This window comes from Maniola hyperantus, chromosome 22 (genome assembly GCF_902806685.2).
Source record: "Maniola hyperantus chromosome 22, iAphHyp1.2, whole genome shotgun sequence".
NCBI classification, from domain to species: Eukaryota; Metazoa; Arthropoda; class Insecta; order Lepidoptera; family Nymphalidae; genus Maniola; species Maniola hyperantus.
In genome coordinates, this window is record NC_048557.2 from 9,496,072 (window position 1) to 9,517,708 (window position 21,637).

The 21,637-nt window shown below is 40.1% G+C and overlaps 3 protein-coding genes across 5 annotated transcripts; 1 reads left to right on the top strand and 2 right to left on the bottom strand.

Annotated features, from left to right (window-relative positions):
* Window positions 1–238: 238 nt before the first annotated feature.
* Window positions 239–21,377, bottom strand: LOC117992946 (uncharacterized). 3 transcript variants are annotated; one of them, XM_069506223.1, is made up of 8 exons: window positions 21,187–21,377; window positions 20,121–20,203; window positions 10,767–10,906; window positions 8,564–8,729; window positions 7,521–7,651; window positions 7,073–7,210; window positions 4,256–5,117; window positions 239–2,979 (listed from the first exon to the last, which is right to left on the bottom strand). In XM_069506223.1, the coding sequence occupies exons 2-8, from the start codon at window positions 20,181–20,183 to the stop codon at window positions 2,839–2,841; spliced, it is 1,641 nt and encodes a 546-aa protein (XP_069362324.1). In that variant the 5' UTR covers window positions 20,184–20,203; window positions 21,187–21,377; the 3' UTR covers window positions 239–2,838. The 3 variants fall into 3 exon arrangements, with proteins under 3 accessions (XP_069362324.1, XP_069362323.1, XP_069362326.1); XM_069506222.1 differs by having other exon boundaries at window positions 21,183–21,377; XM_069506225.1 differs by lacking the exon at window positions 21,187–21,377 and having other exon boundaries at window positions 20,121–20,222.
* Window positions 13,277–15,826, top strand: LOC117992948 (uncharacterized). Its single transcript, XM_034980680.2, has 2 exons — window positions 13,277–13,572; window positions 14,872–15,826. Exons 1-2 carry the CDS (start codon window positions 13,277–13,279, stop codon window positions 15,758–15,760), a joined length of 1,185 nt encoding a protein of 394 aa, XP_034836571.1. The 3' UTR covers window positions 15,761–15,826.
* On the bottom strand, window positions 13,569–16,011 carry LOC138403934 (uncharacterized). The gene is made up of 2 exons (XM_069506283.1): window positions 15,828–16,011; window positions 13,569–14,406 (listed from the first exon to the last, which is right to left on the bottom strand). Exons 1-2 carry the CDS (start codon window positions 16,009–16,011, stop codon window positions 13,664–13,666), a joined length of 927 nt encoding a protein of 308 aa, XP_069362384.1. The 3' UTR covers window positions 13,569–13,663.
* Window positions 21,378–21,637: the final 260 nt, after the last annotated feature.

Below are 21,637 nucleotides of genomic sequence, written 5' to 3' on the forward strand. Positions count from 1 at the left end.
TAGATACAGGTGTTATTTTTCATCTTTAGTGGTCCGGTTATTAGGGCCATTTTGAAAATTTTATCGAACGTTGCCCTGAAACTTCCTCATTCGGCCCGTTTTTTTTTCTCGACTTTTTTTATGTATGTACATCGATTTTTTCCAGGTTCTGGACCGATTTTTTTTTTTAATCAACAGAGGATGTTAAGGTGGTGGTCCCATTTTCATTTCTGCAGGGTTTTCATTAAACACAACTAAGTATTTTCAAAGTATCTTTATTTTATAAAAACTTTAAACTAAGTATAATTGAAAATCTTTTAAATCTTATACCAACTTAATTTTATAATTCAGTCCATGCTTGAAAGTGCATAAGTAATAAAAGCTTATTTTAGATAATTGTAGTTATGCCGAAAGGACCCACCCATAAAGAGTTAGTTTTAAAGATTTTTAAAATAATATTTATGAACTGGCCAGAAATATAAAAAATTTGCTCTGGGGGCGCCACAGCTAGTATATAATCTATGGTCACTATGTTTAGTCTTGTTTTTTTTTAAATGAATATTAGCCATGTTAAATGACTAATATTCCCCTTTCCTCTCCAACTAAGCGTCAAGCTTGTGCTAGGAGTAGGTACGACAATAGTGCAACGGGCGGGGTTTGAACCGTCGACCTTCTGGTTTTCAGTCCATTCCTTTACCTGTTGAGCTATTGAGGCTCTGTTATATTAATTAGTTCCACCAGTTTTCCTTAATATGAGGAGGTGTTTTATTTTTCTCATCTGGCTTTAACTCAAAGTTCATACTTTAAAGTATATGTAAATATAATAATGCGTAAAAAATGACTTCTCACGTGCCATTATAACTTTTTGTGTCAAATTTCATGTGAAAAGTACGATTTTAATCCCTATTTTAAAGGGGAACTGTAGGTCGATTTCGTAAAACCGGCATCAATCATCATTACAATGTGATTGGCTGAATTTTTGCGATTCTTGTTGCAACAAGGCATTGCAGCCAATAGTGAACGTGCGTCAACCAATCAGAGGTGACATTGTAGCCGTCATTTTACCGCAATCGAGCAGCAGCACTTTTGACATGATAGTTGACCCAGTTAAAAATAAAGATTCTGACGAATTGAGAATCTCCTCCTTTTTGAAGTCGGTTAAAAATGGCGCGTGAAGACTCATTTTTACGGACTATATCTAAAACAACTTATGTGGATTGGATCTTTTACGCGTAACAACATTTATTATTACAGTTACTGATAAAATAATAACAAAACTCTTTTACGTCTATTTGGTCTGATATTAACATGTTCAATTACAATTTTTATAACGTGCAACATGTTTAAAGCTTGATACACACACAACGCGCGTCGAAATTGTACGGTATATGTCACAGCGAACGCGCGCAGTAATTATTTAAAAAAGGTCAAGACTCGCACACTAAGGATATCGTACCATTGTACATTCAAGATTATGTACTTTTTAATTTACATGGCGGCCATTTTTAAATTTTTATTATTTGTTGTTATAGCGGCACTGAAAATACACTGAAAATTTCATCTTTCTTCCAATAGGTCTCAAGAACCGACCCGCTGATAGACAACCAGACGGTAGGACAGTGGACGCTTAGTATCACGGTACCCTCCGGGTACGGAACCCTCAATACAGATCTCAGCCGAGCATGTCTATTTAATCTTTAGTCCATGACCTGCGCAAACCAACTGCTGTTGCAACTTCAGAATTCATATTGGCCTGTTTGTTTTGTGATAACTGTATAATTTCTTTAATATTATTAAGCCGCGATAGACACGTTTCCGTGGCGCGTTCTGTTTGTTTCAACCTTTAATTTTATATGTGTTAATGAAAAATTTAATAACAACAGAAATTTGAATATTGCGTAAGTTAAATAAAAATAAATCTATATAATAAGGAACTCGATTCATCATGTATCAATGTTATACTACAATTTTAATTAAATTAATATATTAACTATAGTTTTTCTTAGGTGACTTAAAAGGTATTAATTAACAAATCGCAGATACCTCCGTCCTCGAAAAAACGCGTATAGTCCGCGACAGGTCTACATGGCAATCGGGGAGGGAACGCCCCGCACACCCGCACAGCCCCCGCGCTAACCCGATGCAGGCGAACGCGGGTACCGTATTTGTGCGTGGGTATTTGACTTAGAACTGTCAAATCTCGTGACTTGACAGTTAGGAGCCAGTTGTGAGCATATTGTTTAAATTTGTTATAAGTCCCTCAAATTGCTAATGCGCGTGGGCGCCATTTTAGTGTCGTCAGCACTCGACTGAAGTTTTGAGCTGCTGGTATATTTTTACTTAAATATACGTCAAATGACGTCATTTGGATGTTAATGAGACATGGTTCGCCCCTAATAGCAATTTGCGGAACTTATACAGGAGCACTAAAATCTAGTCTTTAATTTAGAATTCATTTTCTGTTATTTTTAAGCAATTTTAAAAAGAGAAAATTTAGATACTCTAAATTTAGTTCAGCGAAAAACAATCAGAATCGACGCCAATATTGGTCAGTTTATGTTGCTGCACACATTTACAGTACGCGGCCGAAAGTAATGTACATCGGCCATTAGAATGACATTTCGGCTTTGGAGAGCGTTGTCTCGTTCACTCATACCTATATGACGTTTTGTCGGTCTCAACGCCAGGGACAACGCTCTACAAATCTGCTATCACCTTCTAAAGATAGATGTACATTACTTTCGGCCGCATACTGTAGTTTGGTTTCGGTTTTCCAGACACAACTTATTAACACTTCACTTTCAACTATATTTACTTATCTTAAACACTATTTCTATTAGTTTATTAGCTAGTGGTGCGCTAAGCGTGTGCGCGCGACTTCTCCTGCTGCGCAAGTACAGCGTGCTCGCGGATGTGCGCGCGCACGAGCGCCACATACTCGTCGCGGTGCTTGGTGAAGTGCTGAACGTGCGGGGAGCGGTCCCAGCAATGCCACGTACACTGAAAGAAAGATAGAAAAAATAATTTTTTTTTAAAGCTGTGCCACACAATACCAGTTAAACCTACGGGCTACCTGTCGAGCAGTAAAGTCAAAAGACCTCGAACAGAAGAAGCGCCGGAACTAAACTATGTCATGTGTGGCACAATAGGCTACTTGACACTTTTTTTAAGTTGGTCTTAAATGGTTAATATTTGTCCTATTATATCAAAAAAATTAACACTATATTTTTTTGCGCCCTAAAAACCGTAAAACTTTAATTTAAAAAAATATTTTTCTTAGACAGGCGAAAACACTGTCGGCCATGTTTGGCCGATAGATTATCTGTGCTCTGACGTCATGCATTTGTAAACAACAGCATAACCTCCCAAAGTTTAATAAACATGACTTCTATACTAGTTTACATGAAAAATATAGTAATTATCGTTATTGTATCATCGGAGAATGTAAAAAACGCATCGATAAAGACCACAGGAAAGTTGTGGATTAGAGTGCCCAGTGAAATAAATATACGTAACACGCAAAGACTTGCTTAAAGGGATCCTATATGACTAACGACTTCAACCCAAATTTATTTTTGCAAAGATCACTTTGTTGTAAGTCTTACTTAATAACTTATTCAATTTATAAAGAGAAAACGATATTTTTTTACGTTTACTATGAGTTTTTAGAAATATATAAAAACTAGCTTATGCTCGTGACTTCGCCCGCGTGGACTTCATAAATTTCAAACCTGCATTTAACCCACTCAGGGGTGGAATTTCAAAAAATCCTTTCCTAGTGGACACCTTCTCTTTACCTACAAAGAACACACTCACCAAATTTCATGTATCTAGGACCAGCTGTTTAGATGTTTAGGCTGTGCGTTGATATATAAGTTAGTCAGGACTCTAAATTTTATATATATGGATACTACGTTAGTCCCCGCGTGACATAGGAATGACATTTCTTTTTTTACATATTTAATGACGTCACATCATGGCTGACAGCGTTTTCTGCGTTTCAAATAAAAATAAAAATTGTATTTTTTTAAATTGGATTTATATATCCATCCTGCGTTTTTAATAATTGTTATTGATATATTTCGTTGTCTTAAGCAAAATACTATAATAAATAATCATTTATTGGACGAAATTAGATATGAGTCAAGTAGCCTAATCCGAAAAAAGACCAGACCAGACCAGAGACAAATGAGAAATGTGCTCCACAGAGGTTCGTGTGGAACAGTTGAGAAGATCTGATGTAGTGGACTGTTGCAGCGTGATGATGTGGTCTCACCTTGATGCCCATCTTGAGCCAAGACTCGTACACGTTCCGGTTGCTCCTCTCCGCTCCGACTGGGTCGCTGCTCGACAGAAGGAACAAGGCGGGTGCGCGACAGATGTTCGTGTGGAACAGTTGAGAAGATCTGATGTAGTGGACTGTTGCAGCGTGATGATGTGGTCTCACCTTGATGCCCATCTTGAGCCAAGACTCGTACACGTTCCGGTTGCTCCTCTCCGCTCCGACTGGGTCGCTGCTCGACAGAAGGAACAAGGCGGGTGCGCGACAGAGGTTCGTGTGGAACAGTTGAGAAGATCTGATGTAGTGGACTGTTGCAGCGTGATGATGTGGTCTCACCTTGATGCCCATCTTGAGCCAAGACTCGTACACGTTCCGGTTGCTCCTCTCCGCTCCGACTGGGTCGCTGCTCGACAGAAGGAACAAGGCGGGTGCGCGACAGATGTTCGTGTGGAACAGTTGAGAAGATCTGATGTAGTGGACTGTTGCAGCGTGATGATGTGGTCTCACCTTGATGCCCATCTTGAGCCAAGACTCGTACACGTTCCGGTTGCTCCTCTCCGCTCCGACTGGGTCGCTGCTCGACAGAAGGAACAAGGCGGGTGCGCGACAGATGTTCGTGTGGAACAGTTGAGAAGATCTGATGTAGTGGACTGTTGCAGCGTGATGATGTGGTCTCACCTTGATGCCCATCTTGAGCCAAGACTCGTACACGTTCCGGTTGCTCCTCTCCGCTCCGACTGGGTCGCTGCTCGACAGAAGGAACAAGGCGGGTGCGCGACAGATGTTCGTGTGGAACAGTTGAGAAGATCTGATGTAGTGGACTGTTGCAGCGTCGTGGAAGGTCTTCAAGTGGTAACTGGGGGAGAGAAAATGGAGGTCAAGTTATGTCATAAGGAAGCGACTATCCATGACTTCGCTTGGCGAAAACAAAAACATCCCCATTGCACTAGCTTGCTTGCTAGACGGCCTGCCTTCAGCTCGGGTATTTATAAATTCAATTTTTTCCGATGACTCCTTCGTACTTTCGTGCGGTCTGTTTGTCGCTATTGTATGAGGTATTTTTAGTCCTTCGTGTGCGTTATTTGCTGCAGTTGTAAGCGATCTGTTTTTCCTAACAAAAAGTACGTCGAAGACTGCCCTTAGTCTGTGCAAGCCTTAATGTACACGCGAGACTATTTTATAAGCGACTAGCTGACTAGCTGATGACTAGTGACTAGTGACTACGGGTGGAACTTTTGTTAAGAATTTTGGAAGATCACAGGAAGACCGTGTATGCCGCGGGCTGATTGCCAAAGCCTGAAAGATTCAAAATTCGCCTCTGCTTTGCTACGCCACCATTTGGGATATAAGTCCCGCAAATTGCTATCGCGCTGGAACCATGTCTCATTAACATCGAAATGACGTCATTTTGATGTTATTTGTCGTATATTTAAGTAAAAATATACCATCACGACGTCACTAAAATGGCGGCGACACGCTTTAGCAATTTGCGGGACTTATAATATTTTTAATTAACCTATTAGCAGTTCTTTAGGCTTAGTAACTTTAATAACTTTAGTAACCCTACCCCTACCATTATATGATTAAAAGAAGGGGTTATGATGCTCAGCGATGACGAATACGATGCCAAGAATCATTTAACTAAACGTCTGGGCGGTTTGGCTTTAGGATAACCGTTGCCATCCAACTAAACAATGAATATTATTATTTTGTTCGATTACTACGTCCTGAATGACCCAAAGATGTCCGATATACATTGCATAAGTGCCTTATAATGATAAATCAATATCAATGTCATAATCGTCTTATCACTCGATAAGGTAGATAAAATCTGTCTGTGTAGACACTGATAATTTTCGGCTTGCCAACATGTACCTATAATACGCGACAGGTCGAAATGGCAATCGAAGCTATATGGCTATATGGCGGGGGGGAACGCCCCGCGCAGCCCCAGCGCTAGCCCGGTGCGGGCGGGGCGTCCCCAGGCCTCATACCTCCAACCACCTCAACCTGTCGCGGACTATACATGGTTTTTAGGTTTCCGTACCCGAAGAGTGCCAACAGAACCCTAGCACTAAGCCTCCGCTGTCAGTCCGTCCGTCCGTATGAGTAGAGCGAGAGCGGGAGCGAAAACAGAGAAGAATAAGCAGGAGAGAAAGTGGATAATAGGAGTCACCACGATCAGCCAAGGGGATCTCCTGTAACTCTGACGTCTGCCCCAGAAAGTAGAGAAAGACATAATATAGGGACAAGGAAGCAGAAAGAAAAGAGCTTGTAGGGATTCAAGAAGGCGCCCCGGGAAATACGCTAAAGAGTAAGTATCGAACGGGCGCCCTCCCACGTTTCGTAACGAGGTTAATGGGCCATATATGCCCCCTCATATGAAATCTCTAGTAAAAAACGTAAAAAATGTTTCTATGGCTATTATAGACTTTGAAACCATCCAAACGATGTGCTTCAAACCGGTTTCATTAGAAAGGCAATAATGCGAAGGTGGCTTACAGATATTTTTTATCCTATTCACCTAATAAACCTTAAATTTAATAAACCTACTCACGATTATAACATGTTACATACTTACGTGATTCGTCGCGTTATATACCTACTGTAGATTATTTCTTTTAAGTAATTAGTTAATGGGTATCTTTGTTGCAGCTAGGCACCGAGGACAAACCTCTGTGGTTTTTTCGGTGTTTTTAGTTTAAACTTTTATTTGTATGTATTTTTATTTAATAATAAATTAAAAAAAAAAAAAAAAAAGCGTAGTAGCATACGCCGGGTATCCGCTAGCATCGTATAGTTAGCACTTACTCCATATAAGCCTTGAGAGTTTTCTGCATGATCTTGTTCTTCGGGAACACGGCGGCGGGCACTCCGATGGAGATCTCCGTGATGTCGGCCGCGGAGTCCCACACTTGGGCCGCCACCCGGTCTATTACTGACTGATATCTGGAAGATAAGGAAAAAACATTTCTAAATATATAAAAGGAAAAGATGACTGACTGACTGATCGACGCATAGCTAATACTACTGGATGGATTGGGCTGAAATCTGGCATGCAGATAGCTATTATGACGTAGGCTGCGCTAAGAAGATATTTTTGAAAATTCAACCCCTAAGGGAGTAAAATATGGGTTGAAATTTATGTAGCCCACGTCACCCACGCTCGCTAGCGCGGGGACTGTGCGGGTGTGCGGGGCGTTCCCACCCCTATAATTGCCATCTCGACCTGTCGCGTACCTACAAGTGTGATACTCACAAGTGCTTGTTGTCCATGACCTGCGCGCACACCTCGCCCCAGATGTACCCGCCGACGGAGAAGCCGTGCAGCACCGTGGGCTGATCGTTCTCGTTCGCCGTCATGAACTTGATCAGGTCTGCCGCTACCAGCTGTAAGTAATAAATATTTCATTTCTCTCCCTGCTTTAGGGTGCCTTTCCACCAGAGATATAAATAATAAATAACCTTTTATTTGGGACCATAGCGCACAGTACAAAACAGAACAACACCAGACAAACGTACATAAACAAAACAAAAACAAAAAACACAACAAAAAACAAAGCATGAAGACAAAAAGATCACAAATACTTAACTAATACGTACGCTACGCTATATACGCGATATGCTGTGAAATCTACGCTACGAAAATATGTGACCGTTTTCACCAATACTAAGCTATGTAGCTGTGCGAGGAAGATGCGCTTTGAAGATGCGCCGCCGCAAAGTAGCTGCGCGAGGGTACTTCACATTGACCTAGAATCATGAAATTTGGCAGGAAGGTAGGTCTATGAGGGGAAAAATCTGAACTGTGAATTTGTGGTTACATCACAAGAAAAAAATTAAAATGTGTTCATGAATAAATATTGCTATTTTCATATGAAAGGGCTTAACTTAATTTATTTTTAGGCATAATAGTTTTTGGTTCACCGTGCAAAATGTCGATAAAATACGATTGTAGTACGGAACCCTCAGTGCGCGTACAGTAAATGTACATTCCGTGTAAACGAAAGAGATGAATATGTCAAAAGTTGCGCTCTGACTGTTCACACTACCGGCGACAACTCGCTTTACTAAATTTGTCGCTGAGCGACGAGCTTTCAAAAATAAATTCGCTCAGTATTCTTTCAGCGATGTTCTCTCGCTTAAACACGCGCAGGTTTGCACAGGACTAAGCGACAGCGGGCGAATGGCGCGAGTAATCGCTCGTCGCACTTGCACACTCGATTATAGCCCGGCGACAAAACTATCGAAACTACACACTCGCTTCCCGCTGATCGCCAACTCGTTTAAGTGTTTAGCTACCTGGGATCCCTTCAGCGGCCACATCAGCTGCCACGGCGTGCAAGACACGGAGATGACGTCGAAGCCCTGCTCCAAGTAGAGATTGGCGTACTTCATCACGTGCTTCTGTCTCGCCAGCAGCCAGTTTATCATCACGCATGTCGGTCGGTTCAGTTGTTTGTTCAACCTGTGGAAGAAGGGGACACTTAACAAAAAATTGTAAAAAAAAATATATCTTGGAAATCTCTCACCCATTAATTGGATTTTCTATTTTCTCGTTTATTGCTGTGCTAATCCGACAGTTTGAAAGGCATAGGCTACTATTTATGCCGGAAAATCAAAGGATTTCCCACGGGGTTTTTAAAAAACCTAAATTCACGCGGCCGAAGTCGCGAGCATCAGCCAGTGATAAATATATATTTAGGACTGAACTGTCTATTAGAAACGTTCTTCTAACCATTTCAAGTAGTTAGTTACATACACCATATCATATCACCATTATCTACGTTACGTCTGGGCAAAGTCCAAGTTGTTATATTGGAGTAACTAATCAAAAGTGCATTACCAACTAAAATTGCAACCTCGATCGAATAAAAAATATACTTATCGCAGTAAGTAGTCGTAAAATAGTATAATGAAGCATTTCAATGAGTTACTAACTGATGCCCGCGACTTCGTCCGCGTGGAATTAGGTTTTTAGGGTTCCGTACCTCAAAAGGAAAAACAAAACCCTTATAGGATCACTTTGTTGTCTGTCTGTCTGTCAGTCAAGAAACCTACAGGGTACTTCCCGTTGACCTAGAATCATGAAATTTGGCAGGTAGGTAGATCTTATAGCTGACATTTGGGGAAAAATCTGAAAACCGTGAGTTTAGGGTTAGATCACACAAAAAAAAATTAAATTGTGGTCATGAACTAATAATTAGTATTTTCAACTTTCGAAATGAGATAACTATATCAAGTGGGGTATCATATGAAAGGTCTTCATTTGTACATTCTAAAACAGATTTTTATTTATTTTTATGCATCATAGTTTTTGAATTATCGTGCAAAATGTCGAAAAAATACGACTGTAGTACGGACGCCTCATTGCGCGAGCCTGACTCGCACTTGGCCGGGTTTTTTTTTAAATCCCGTGGGAACTCTCTGATCTTCCGGGATAAAAAGTAGCCTATGTCACTCTCCCTGGTGTTTATCTTTACCCATGCAAAAAATCACGTCGATCCGTTGAATCGGCCCCAATGTTTGCCCATTGGTAGCAATCAATTTTAGAGCCTCAATAGCTCAACCGGTAAAGGAGTGGACTGAAAACCGAAAGGTCGACGGTTCAAACCCCGCCCGTTGCACTATTGTCGTACCTACTCCTAGCACAAGCCTGACGCTTAGTTGGAGAGGAAAGGGGAATATTAGTCATTTAACATGGCTAATATTCTTTAAAAAAAAAAAAAAAAAAATCAAACTATAGACAAAACAGAATTTGAAAAGTTTATCGTATTAGATGTAAGTGGGGCACGCATATCTAGAGAGTTGATGCATATAGTTTCGTAAGTGTAGTTATGTAGGTCGGTTTCAACAATAGGACATGTAAATAAGTCGTATGCAGAGTTCATATATTTCAAGTAAACAATTAGCATTTCAGATGATAATATAGATACCTCTGCGGTCTGCCGTGTAAAGCCAATTTTTAAATATATAAAAGGAAAAGGTGACTGACTGACTGACTGATCTATCAACGCACAGCCCACTGGAAGGATCAGGCTGAAATTTGGCATGCAAATAGCTATTATGACGTAGGCATCCGCTAAGAAAGGATGTTTGAAAATTCAACCCCTAAGGGGGTGAAATAGGAGTTTGAAATTTGTGTAGGTAGTCCACGCGGACGAAGTCGCGAGCATAAGCTAGTACACTATAACTTGAGTTACAGTGTCAACACAAAATCAACCCAAATAAAAAAAAACCTTAAGACACAGTTTTCTCAAAACGGTTTATCTAAGATACACACAAGATACAGTGTTTTGGATTTACACGGCAGACCTATGAAGAATATTACGTTTTAAGTTAACGTTTTGAATGGAAAGATATTTTAGTTTCCGTACGTTGAAAATAGGCTACGGTCATCATGTGCGTGGAATGGTGCCAACAATACTAACTGCATTTCCGTACACATCATGATCAAGTATCAACCCATCGCCGGCTAATTATAGTTTGACAGTTTGGAGCTTACTTCATCGTCTTTGGATCCGCGGTGAGCTTGACCTTCTCATTGGTGATGTACTGGATGTTCTTGGTGATGTCTTGGCTGTGCGCGCCGCGGTCCCACACTAGAGCTACGGGCGCACACGAAAGTAAGGGACGGAGCCGCATCTGGTGAAGAGGAAAAAGAACATTACTGAACGACGTCACAAAAGTAAAACTTAGCAAAACTTAGCAATTTCTAGTGTGAGAACCTCTCTGGCACAATGCTTAGAACTGAGATCCTATAGATGGGAGATCCCTGATTCGATTCCGGTTTGATTAACAACAATTTATTCCAGCGACGAGTTTTGATTGAAATTTCAGTCCAAACTAATTTTTACTAACTGATTTTTATAGGGTTCCATACTTCTAAAGGAAAAACGGAACCCTTATAGGATCACTTCTTGGTCTGTCTGTCAAGAAACCTAGACTCACATTTAATAGATATGGCGTTGATAGATCAGTCAGTCAGTCAGTCAGTCAGTCAGTCACCTTTTCCTTTTATATATTTAGATGAATCGCTGAATGTGTTGCTGATCGCAAATCTCGAGGACAGCTGAACCGATTTCGCTAATTCTTTTTTCATAATATTCCTTGAAGTACGGGGATGGTTCTTACGGAGAAAAATTAAAAAAAAAATCCTGAAAAAGAATCGACTGTTAGGCGATACAAAGTTCGCCGGGGCAGCTAGTAAAAGATGAATATTTATCACGTGTCATCTTATAAGGTTTTTAACAAAGGCACGCGCTGTTTAGTTGAGTCATTAGCATTAGTTGACATTGACCCTTAGACCCTTGTTCAACAACACGTATTATCTAAATATATATAAAAAGAAAAGGTGATTGACTGATCTATCGACACACAGCTCAAACTACTGAACGGACCGGGCTGCAATTTGGCATGCAGATCATGCCGTAGACGTCTGCTAAGAAAGGATTTTTGAAAATTTAATCCCTAAAGGGTTAAAATAGGGGTTTGAAATTTGTGCAGTCCACACCAAGTTGCGAGCATAAGCCTATATTTTATTTTTTATAATAACTCTATTATAACACTTATTATTTAGATATTTATAATAATAGCTCTTTAAATAACACATTATAATTGCGAAAGTGTGTTTGTATGTTGGTTTGTCTTTCAATTACGCCGCAACAGAGCAACGTCGACAGGTCGATACTCGATATGATAATCGGGGAGGGAACGGCCCGCATACCCGCACAGCCCCCGCGCTAACCCGGTGAGGTTTTGCGCGGGTAACTTGCGGGAGTGCGGCGCGTCCCCCCGCTTCATACCCCGATTGCCATGTCAACTTGTCGCGGACTATACCTAGTTCAAGATCGGAGAGTAACATATTCTACTATTTATCCCGCAATTAGGATTCATTTCAAAACCACAAGCTGGCGAGATTGTAGACGAGAGATACTTAGTATAGATAAAAATAAACGAGAACGATTACCTACTATCAATTTGTAGTATCAAATCTATAAGCCTAGCCGGCTAAATAGTTTCAACTTTTAACACGACACGAGCGTGTGGCTGGCCACGTGCGTTTGGTTTGATACAGTTCTTGTTCTTGCCAATTGTATACAGTATACTGTACCCGTAGTACAAGATTTTACGTCTCACCAAACCAAACCAAATTCGAGAGTCGAAATACTTCCGCGTACAGTAAACTATGCCTTGTTTTAAAGCTCAAGTTTGTCTACACTTCTACAGCCAGCGCTCCAAGCGGAAACATTGCAAAATTAAAATCAGTGGCATTGAATATTTGACTTCAATTCAAGGCTGTTTAGGTCCATTTTACTGTAACGCGGAAGTATTTCGACTCTCGAATTTGGTTTCGTTTGGTGCGACGTAAAATCTTGTACTACGGGTACTGGATGTAACTAGAACGCTAGCAAATACTTAGCGTAATTGTTATACCTACGACCTAAACACAATCCAATACCAATAACCATTTGCCCCATTTTGAAGTTTCAGTGATTTAGTATTTTTCAAACCCGCAATGTATAGCGTGCGAAACTCGGGTCAATGCTCCGCCTAGGACGCGGCATTGACTCCGAGTGGCCTACTTACGCAACGCTCGTTGACCTCTAGCGTCAGTCAGATGTTTTATTTGCAATATATCGTAAACTTTAACAAAATTATATGATATATTTTTTTCGCGTTTTTGTGGTTTATCAGTAATCATCAGTACAGTACATCACCTTTCTTTATTTTTGCCAGCGTTCTGGTTACAGCCTGTATGTATAATAAACTGCATTAGACTAAAGAGTGAAGCCACACGATGCGTTGGCGGCGCGGCGCCTGAGCGGTGCCGCTGCGTTAAGGCAGAAACATATTTACGAGTCGTGGCGTGTCGTGACGCGCCAGAAGCACATCGGTTGCATACATTTAGGCTAAGTTCATATGGCCGCGCGGCACCGCGCGCCGCCGCGCGATGTTAGAGTTCACATGACAGGGTATATACGAGCGCCAGTCTGGCATTAACATTGATATACAATGGACGTGGAGGAGGCAATTTGCTTGTGGATTTTATATAGAAGACTGAGACGTCGCAGAAGACGACAAAGGCGATACTGGGTGCATCCAATATTAAGTGACAGACTTTCTTCAAGCCTGTTTGTCACCTTATACCCTGAGTTGAGGTTACATGAAGAAAAATTTTTTAATTATTTCCGTATGTCAGTTGCAACCTTTGATTTTTTATACGATTTCATTGAAAATGATTTAAAATCCAGTGAAAATGCTGTAAGATATTGCATATCACCAAAAGAAAAACTCATTGTAACATTGCGGTAAGTTAACTGTTTATTAATCATAATCACAGTAAAAATTATAAAAAATAAGAAATTATGAGCGAGGCTTCTTGGCAAATTAACTTTTAGTTTAATTGAACAGATCTAATTCTTGAGAATCTTCGTATGACGGGTCACAAGTAACATCACCCGGGGGTGATGTTACTTGCGATGAACTTGTGGGAGGTGAAGTGTATGAACTAGTTGTATAGCCATATTGTGTTGATTCTCTATCAGAGTACTGCATTGGGTTGCTATATTGAGAACTTTGAAATGAAGCATGATAGTTTCTGGGTGGTCGTTGTGAGCTATATGAAGTAGACGGGTAGTTAAAATCTTCAAGTGGCTGTGCTCGTGTAGCTTGGTATCGTTCTAATAAATTATAAATTTCAATTTTCAGTTTTAAACGCCGGTTTTCAGGAACTTTTTTTATTTCCCTAACCAATGAAAGACAAAATAATTTATCTTCATCGTCATCTTTCTTTTCTGCTGCATTATTATTTCGAGTATTTATGCTTTGTTGTAAAAGATTTGCAAAATGTTCATCGGCAGGGTGAAGTTTGAATTTTTTCCGGAGCACATTTTCTGTTGAAGCTTGAACGCCGCTGCTGTTAACTGCACTATCCAAATCAGGATTCTCTGTAACTTCCGCAACATCAAGGCTGTTGTCAGTTTTTCGTTTCTGGACAACTTGTTTAAGAAATGACAATCTTTGGAAATACGCAAATGAAGATGGTGTTGATGCTGAGGAACCGGACTTCAAATGTTTTGTTTTCTTAAGTTCTTTTACATAGGCATCTCGTAAATTTTTCCATTTTTTTTGCAAAATCGATCCTAGAAAGTAAATAATTAATTATTAGTTTTCATTGCAAAACTATTGAAAAATGTTGTACGATACGGGTGCATAAAGAGTCCTTATGACCTACTTTATGCAAATTGTACTTTGTGCACTTTATGCTCACGTGCCACACTGTAAACACTCGCTATGAATGTGTTTTCTTTGTAGCACTTATTCAGTAAAGATTTACTTAAAAGAAATAGACATAGACATAGAATTAGGAATAGGAATAGGAGTAGGCATAGGAGTAAGTAGGGGTAGGAATAGGTATGGGAATAGGAATTTGACGAGGAATAGGAGTAGGAATAGAAATGGAATATTTATCGTGGCACGTGAGCATATGCACTTTATGCTCGCGTGCCACACTGTAAACACTCGCTATGCTTGTGTTTTCACTGTAGCACTTATTCGGTAAAGATCTACTTTATGCACGTGTATCTTAAATAACTATTATGTTACAGGTACCTAGCAACTGGTTCTTCATTTGCAGAGTTACAATATGGTTATAAAATTGGCAAGTCTACGATATCGGGTATAATTAAGCAAGTGTGCCAAGTTTTATGGAGAAATTTAAAAACTTTGGTCATGAGTCCACCAACAAAAGAAATCTGGACACAAATATCTATACAATTTGAAAATAAAGCATATTTTCCAAATTGTGTTGGAGCGTTGGACGGCAAACACGTTCGTTTAATACAGCCACCAGAATCAGGATCAATGTATTACAATTACAAACACTTTTTCTCATTAGTTTTAATGGCTTTATGTGATGCTAACTATTGCTTCATATGGATAGACGTTGGAGCTTACGGAAAAGACAGTGATTCGGGTGTTTTCAAGGAAACGTCATTATTCAAAAAACTCTCAGAAAATTCGTTGAACTTACCAGAGCCTAGATCTATCACAAATAATGAGAGCGATGCATTTAAACTACCATACGTAATTGTAGCTGACGAGGCTTTCGCTATGACTAAAAATTTGATGAGACCCTATGGTGGTAAAATGTTGTCAAAAGAAAAAAATATATTTAACTACCGCCTTTCTTTAGCACGAAGGTATGTCGAATGTACATTTGGCATAATGTGTAACAAGTGGCGTATCTTACACCGGCCAATAGACGTGAAGATAGATTTTGCTGTTGATATCGTCAAAGCTATTTGTGTTTTACATAACTTGGTAAGGATGAGAGATGGTATAAATCAGGATGATATGATCAATCCAGCGCCATTACCTAATGTGAATCCAACTAACAGTGGACGAGCAATCCATGAAGTAGATAATATTCGAACTAAATTCACAAATTATTTTGTTACTGAAGGTAAATTAGATTGGCAAGATAAAATGGTGTAATAGGTACCTACCTATGATTTTATAAAACTTATTTTAAATAAATAAAACTAATTAAAAAAAAACTTACCCAAATTTTTCTTTTTTTCTTCGGAATCATCATTTTTGCAAAAAATTAAAACTAGTTCTTCCCAAGACCTTCTTTTTAATATTTTATTTGAATAATCCTTAGAGTTAAGATTCCAAATCGCATCTCTTTTTTCGATTTCGTCGATAAGCAAATCGATAGGCACAATGTCATCTTCGGTACTCATTGCATCGATCTATGTGTCTTTCCGTCTCAAGGCGCGCGGATCAACTGAACAGGTCGATACAGGTTTGAAATACTTGTGCCGCGCGGCAGCGCGCGGTTCTAGATCTTGCGCGCGGGTCAGAGCGCGCCGCGCGTTGGCGTGCGGTACCGCGCGGTAATGTAGACGATAATTATCGTTTATATTGATCTTGTGCCGCGCGGTTCGTAGTTCCGCGCGGTACCGCGCGGCCATATGAACTTAGCCTTAGTATGGCTAGAGACACATTATAGTGGAGTGGCGTGTCGACACGCCACGACTCGTAAATATGTTTCACGCCACTCCACTATTATGTGTCTCTAGTCATACTAAATGTATGAACCGATGTGCTTCTGGCGCGTCACGACACGCCACGACACGTAAATATGCTTCTGCCTTTTCCTATAAAGAAATTGCTATACCATACCACACTATGCGTTACGACGTCGTGCGGCGCCGCACTGCACGCGCAACGGACCTGAGAGACGAGCGGGGAGGCCGGTGGTGCGGTGCAACACTATACAACTGCCATAGCGGCAACGCAGTGCCCGTGTGGCACCCAATACTCAAATCCACAGGGGTGCGTCGCCGCAACGCACCGGAAACTCATCGTGTGGCCTTAGTCATACTCATAGACAACCAAGCCTTAGTAGCGGATTCGCCCTAAGGCCCAGTAGGACCGGGCCTAGGGCAGCCAGATTTTAGAGGCGAAGTAAGAGAAAAAAGTTGGCAATAAAGTAGAATTAATATGTAGTCTATATAATGAGGTGCTGAGTAGCTTTTTTTGTTGGGGGGGGGGGGGGGATCTTCACAAGATACCCGATCTCTTTGTGGAGAGATCTAGTTTCGAGTTATGTGGGATTTCTACCCACTAAAACCCCCTCGGTGGCCATCCTCAGCGCATATTAAGTAGCTCCGGGAACTCTTATACCAATGTATTAAGTAGGTATCGTTGTCGTCATCATCAACCGATCCGTCCACACTTGGGACATAGATCTCTTGTGACGCGCAAATAGTTTCAATACGTGTGTGCATTCAGTGGCCACGTGCGTTTGACACACTAGCGGCTGGCTAGTGGCTGCCCGCTGTTGCCAATTGTATAATTCTTCAAGGGCACTTGGGTTTCCACTCGCTCAAAACCCAAAGAGACTGCGACCAAATTGGTACAATTTGCAAGATTCTTAGGGGTGTGATCGACTGCTCTGAACTACACAACACGCTCTGCTGCGTTTATGCACCCTCTAATTACAGCTATCTCCGCCACCGCTCCAAATTTTTCGTAAGTCCGTTTAGTCGCACGTTAGCGCGCTCCAGGTCACCCATACCGCGCACTTTGGCTGCGCTCAACGCGCTGCTGAAGGAGTCCCCTCGCTGTGACATATTTGCTGACAAATGGGCTGACCTCATGGGTCAGATCTTGCACTTTTGTGAAAATTTATAATTTTGCTTTTTAAAATTTATAATTTTAACAATTTTTGTAAGTATGTTTATGTTAGTTTGTACTCGTACTTTAATTAGTGTAATTGGCTTTATGGCCGTTCTAATTAAATAATAAATAAATAAATTATAATAATAATAATAATAATGTACTTCATTACTACTTATGCAGTCCCAGTACCTTATACATCCTAGGTATATCTAGGTATATCATCATAAACAACATATTCGCACTACGCAGTTGCTGCCGTTAAAATTAGTCGCATTACATTGTAAAGGGCTTATTCCACCTTCCTAAATACTAACGTCCTAAATGGTATAGTTACCGTCAAACTAGCCAACTTTGCCATGCAATGATACTTTGCCCAAAATTTATAAGCAAACTAGCTTATGCTCGCGACTTCGTGCGCGTGGACTGCACAAATTTCAAACCCCTATTTCAGCCCCTTAGGGGTTAAATTTTCAAAAATCATTCCTTAGCGGATGCCTACGTTTACGTTATAATAGCTATCTGCATGCAAAATTTCAGCCCGATCAAAGTCAAAGTCAAATGATTTATTCAAAATAGGTAATAAATTACACTTATTGATTGTCTGGTATAGTGTTAGATTTGTAAGATATAGTGGTGATAATTATAACGCAAACTTAAAACTAAAGCTACGAGGGTTCCAAACGCGCCCAGTAGTTCCGATCCGTCCAGTAGTTTGAGCTGTGCGTTGATAGATCAGTCGATTAGTCAGTCAGTCAATCACCTTTTCCTTTTATATATTTAGAAGATTCGCTATGTAATTTTTTTTTTTGATAAATTAACATTTGTTAGATTTTGACGGCGGGCAAAGTAATCCGGACTTGTAGCCAATATTGCCCACATCGATTATTCATCGATTTTTCATTCAAATACAACTCTTAGAAATACGTGAAAAATACCATGACTATAATTTAAGGCTATCTAGGCCTAGGTTTCAAAATTTTGATTGAAACCTATCGCGTACTATTCAATATAGTGTGACGCAAGATGCATTATTACACGATGCATTTAATGTTTCTATGGGTGGTACATGTTAGTATGTACTATGTAGCTGTACAGTTTATCAGCACAATTACTGCCTATTGGAAGTTGAAGGCCACATTTAATGTCCCAGTTATGTACTTAGTGTACATAGTTGCTTTTTAATATACTCATCATCAGCCTGTGGACATCTACTGTTGGACATAGGCCTTCCCTAAAGAGCGCCACCACACTCGGTCCTCAGCCTTCCTCATCCGGCCATCTCGCCAAACCTAATAGCCGGACAGACCAGCCAGTTTGGCCGGACATTTGGGTAGAAAAGCCGGACACCCTACATCATTGAGGATTTTATGTCTTAGTATTAATAGTTACAACAATTTTTTTTTTATGTAAAATCAAGCTTTTTTTATTATTGTCATAAATCTTGTTGTCACGCGGCAATGCCGCCTGCGGGAGCGACCGACAGTCGACTCGCCTGCGCTCGGCCACGCTCGTTTGCGAAATGTAAAAAGCCTAACAAAAGCTGGACAAGCCGGACACTGTTTATTTTGGCCGGACACGCAATCGAAAAGCCTACCTATGTCCGGCTTTATCCAGATGCTTGGCAACCGTAATCCTGGTAGAGAGTGTCCCACACTACGCGGTTTTCACTCAAGGACTTTCCGGCTCCAACGGCCATCGCCTGTACGAAAGGCATGATCTGCCCACTGCCACTTCAGCTTGCTAATAGTTTGGGCAATGTCAGTGACCTTGGTTCTCCTGCGGATCTCCTCATTTGGAATATTTTATATTGATAGGCACTGTTACAGCCACCAATCTGGCGAAGCATGGGAAATTGAGTAAATCTCAATAATAAATAGTCTACATCCTGAGGTCACATCACAATCGGGGCAGTTAGGTGATGAAACTTTTTTAAAGTCCAAATTCAGTTACTAACTTGGATCAACCTTGCAACAACAGATTGCACTCACCCAGTAAAGGTTATGTATTAGTTGGAGTCTGCTCGCCCAAAACATATTCATCTTGCCTTGAAGGTACTCAAGTTATCTCAGGAAGAAGGGAGTTTTACACCTTAGCAGTTGATCAGTTTGGGTATTATACTAGCTTATCTCAGAGACTTTGTCCGAGTGGACTACGCAAATTTCAAACCCCTATTTCACCCCCTTTGGGGTTGAATTTTCAAAAATCCTTTCTTAGGGGATGCCTACGTCATAATAGCTATCTGCAACTGCATGCCAAAATTCAACCCGATCCATCCATAGTTTGAGCTGTACGTTCATAGATCAGTCAGGCAGTCACCTTTTTGTTTTATATATTTAAACTAGCTTATGCTTGCGACATCGTCCACGTGGACTATGCAAATTTCAAACCCCTATTTCACCCCCTTAGGGTTTGAATTTTCAAAAATTGTTACTTAGCAGATGCCTTGTCGTAATAGCTATGTGCAATATGCATGCCTTTCAGGCTGATCCGTCCAGTAGTTTGAGCAGTGCATTGCATCCTTTCTTAGCGGATGCCTACGTCATAATAGCTATCTGCATGCCAAAATTCAGCCCGATCCATCCAGTAGTTTGAGCTGTATGTTGATAGATCAGTCAGTCAGTCAGTCACCTTTTCCTTTTATTTATTTAGATTAAGCAATACTAACATTTCCACTGCTCACTTTGCCACTGTTGATGGTAGCTGCCACCGCTGACTTGAACAGGCTCATTTTGATGAAGTTTGTCTAATCTGAAACAAACAGATGATTCTGAAACATCATTGCAATCCTACTAATTTTTCTAATCTATACTTATTATAAATATAATAATAAATAGGTAGCTTAGCCCTGCGAGTTCGTCCGTGTGGACAACACAAATTTCTAACCCCAATCTTATCCCCAGAGGGGTTGATTTTTTAAAATCCCTTCTTAGCAGATGCCTTGTTACAATGTGCATGCCTTTCAGCCTGATCCGTCTAGTAGTTTGAGCTGTGCGTTGACAAATCAGTCTGTCAGTTAGTCAATCACATTTTCGTTTTATGTATTTAGACAATAAATAAACAACTTTTAATTAAAATAGCAGGATTTAGACATCTGGAAGTGTTCATAATTATTGTTACTTTTGTATGCCTAACTACTTATCTGAATTCAATTGGCTCAAAACATAAGCAATATACAGATATTGCTTATGTTTTGAAAAGTTACTTTTATCAACACTGTACTTTTATCACAGTAAATCAAAGGATTCCTAAGTCGTCGGCTGTAAGTCAATCAAACTGAGTACCTACTACCTACATTGTTTATAATGTGTAGGATGTATGGACGTCGTAGCAACGCAAGCAACACTGTAATTTTCCTATTGGTGCCAAACTTGCATTGATTCGAAATAGCCAACTAACATCTGAGACTGAGAGCCTCATCTGTTTCTAACTCCGGAAATATATAAGTACCTATGTTCCTGTCATGTAGGTACATAAAAGGTTCGATTCGATTTTATCATTATTTATTATTTTCTTCTATACCCTGCGCGTACCTACGCAATTGTACGCAACAGTTTAGAAACTTACCTTCGTAATTATGATGAAAATGTTAATTTCTTCACATGAAAGAATTTAGAATAATTTAGTGAGAGCTAATGCTTTTAGAATCGCAATATTTTCACTTTTAACTTTTTATAAATTAATTATTTTCTATTGATAGTTACCTATATTAAAGTAACTGTTTACATACCTACTGTAAAATTAAACTTGTTATAGTTTCTGTACTTGATGAAGAAGTTTTTCGGAACTTAAGAAACGGAAATTAGACGACAAATTATTTATTTTTTGTTACATTTATCCAAATCCAACCGCGACTGCACATCACCACACAATACACATCACATCACACAGGTGGTGCAATTTGTGAACGACTGATAAAAGCGACTGATCGAATTTGGATGGGTCATGGAAAATTGATTCCAATTTCAATTTCCAATGACACGCGTTCAATCAATGTCACGTTTGCAATGACCTCTACTTGGTTGACGCTCACTCACTATTGGCTACAATACATTGTTGCAATAAGAATCGCACAAATTCAGCCAATCAGAATAATTGAGATTGTAATAATGATTGATGCAGGCATGCGCTTGGATGAATCACCAATTATCTCTGATTGGTTAACGCTAGTTCACTATTGGCTAC

Bases quoted from the DNA above. Each gene is read 5' to 3' on its own strand.
- LOC138403934 (XM_069506283.1), bottom strand. From the start codon at position 16,011: ATGAGTACCGAAGATGACATTGTGCCTATCGATTTGCTTATCGACGAA. The intron at 14,407-15,827 runs GTAAGTTTTTTT...TTTACTTTCTAG, and splicing joins AGAAAAAAAGAAAAATTTGG to GATCGATTTTGCAAAAAAAA.
- LOC117992946 (XM_069506223.1), bottom strand. From the start codon at position 20,183: ATGAGCCTGTTCAAGTCAGCGGTGGCAGCTACCATCAACAGTGGCAAA. The intron at 10,907-20,120 runs GTTAGTATTGCT...CCTCTTCACCAG, and splicing joins GCAAAGTGAGCAGTGGAAAT to ATGCGGCTCCGTCCCTTACT. The intron at 7,652-8,563 runs GTAGCTAAACAC...TATTACTTACAG, and splicing joins GGCCGCTGAAGGGATCCCAG to CTGGTAGCGGCAGACCTGAT.
- LOC117992948 (XM_034980680.2), top strand. From the start codon at position 13,277: ATGGACGTGGAGGAGGCAATTTGCTTGTGGATTTTATATAGAAGACTG. The intron at 13,573-14,871 runs GTAAGTTAACTG...ATTATGTTACAG, and splicing joins AAACTCATTGTAACATTGCG to GTACCTAGCAACTGGTTCTT.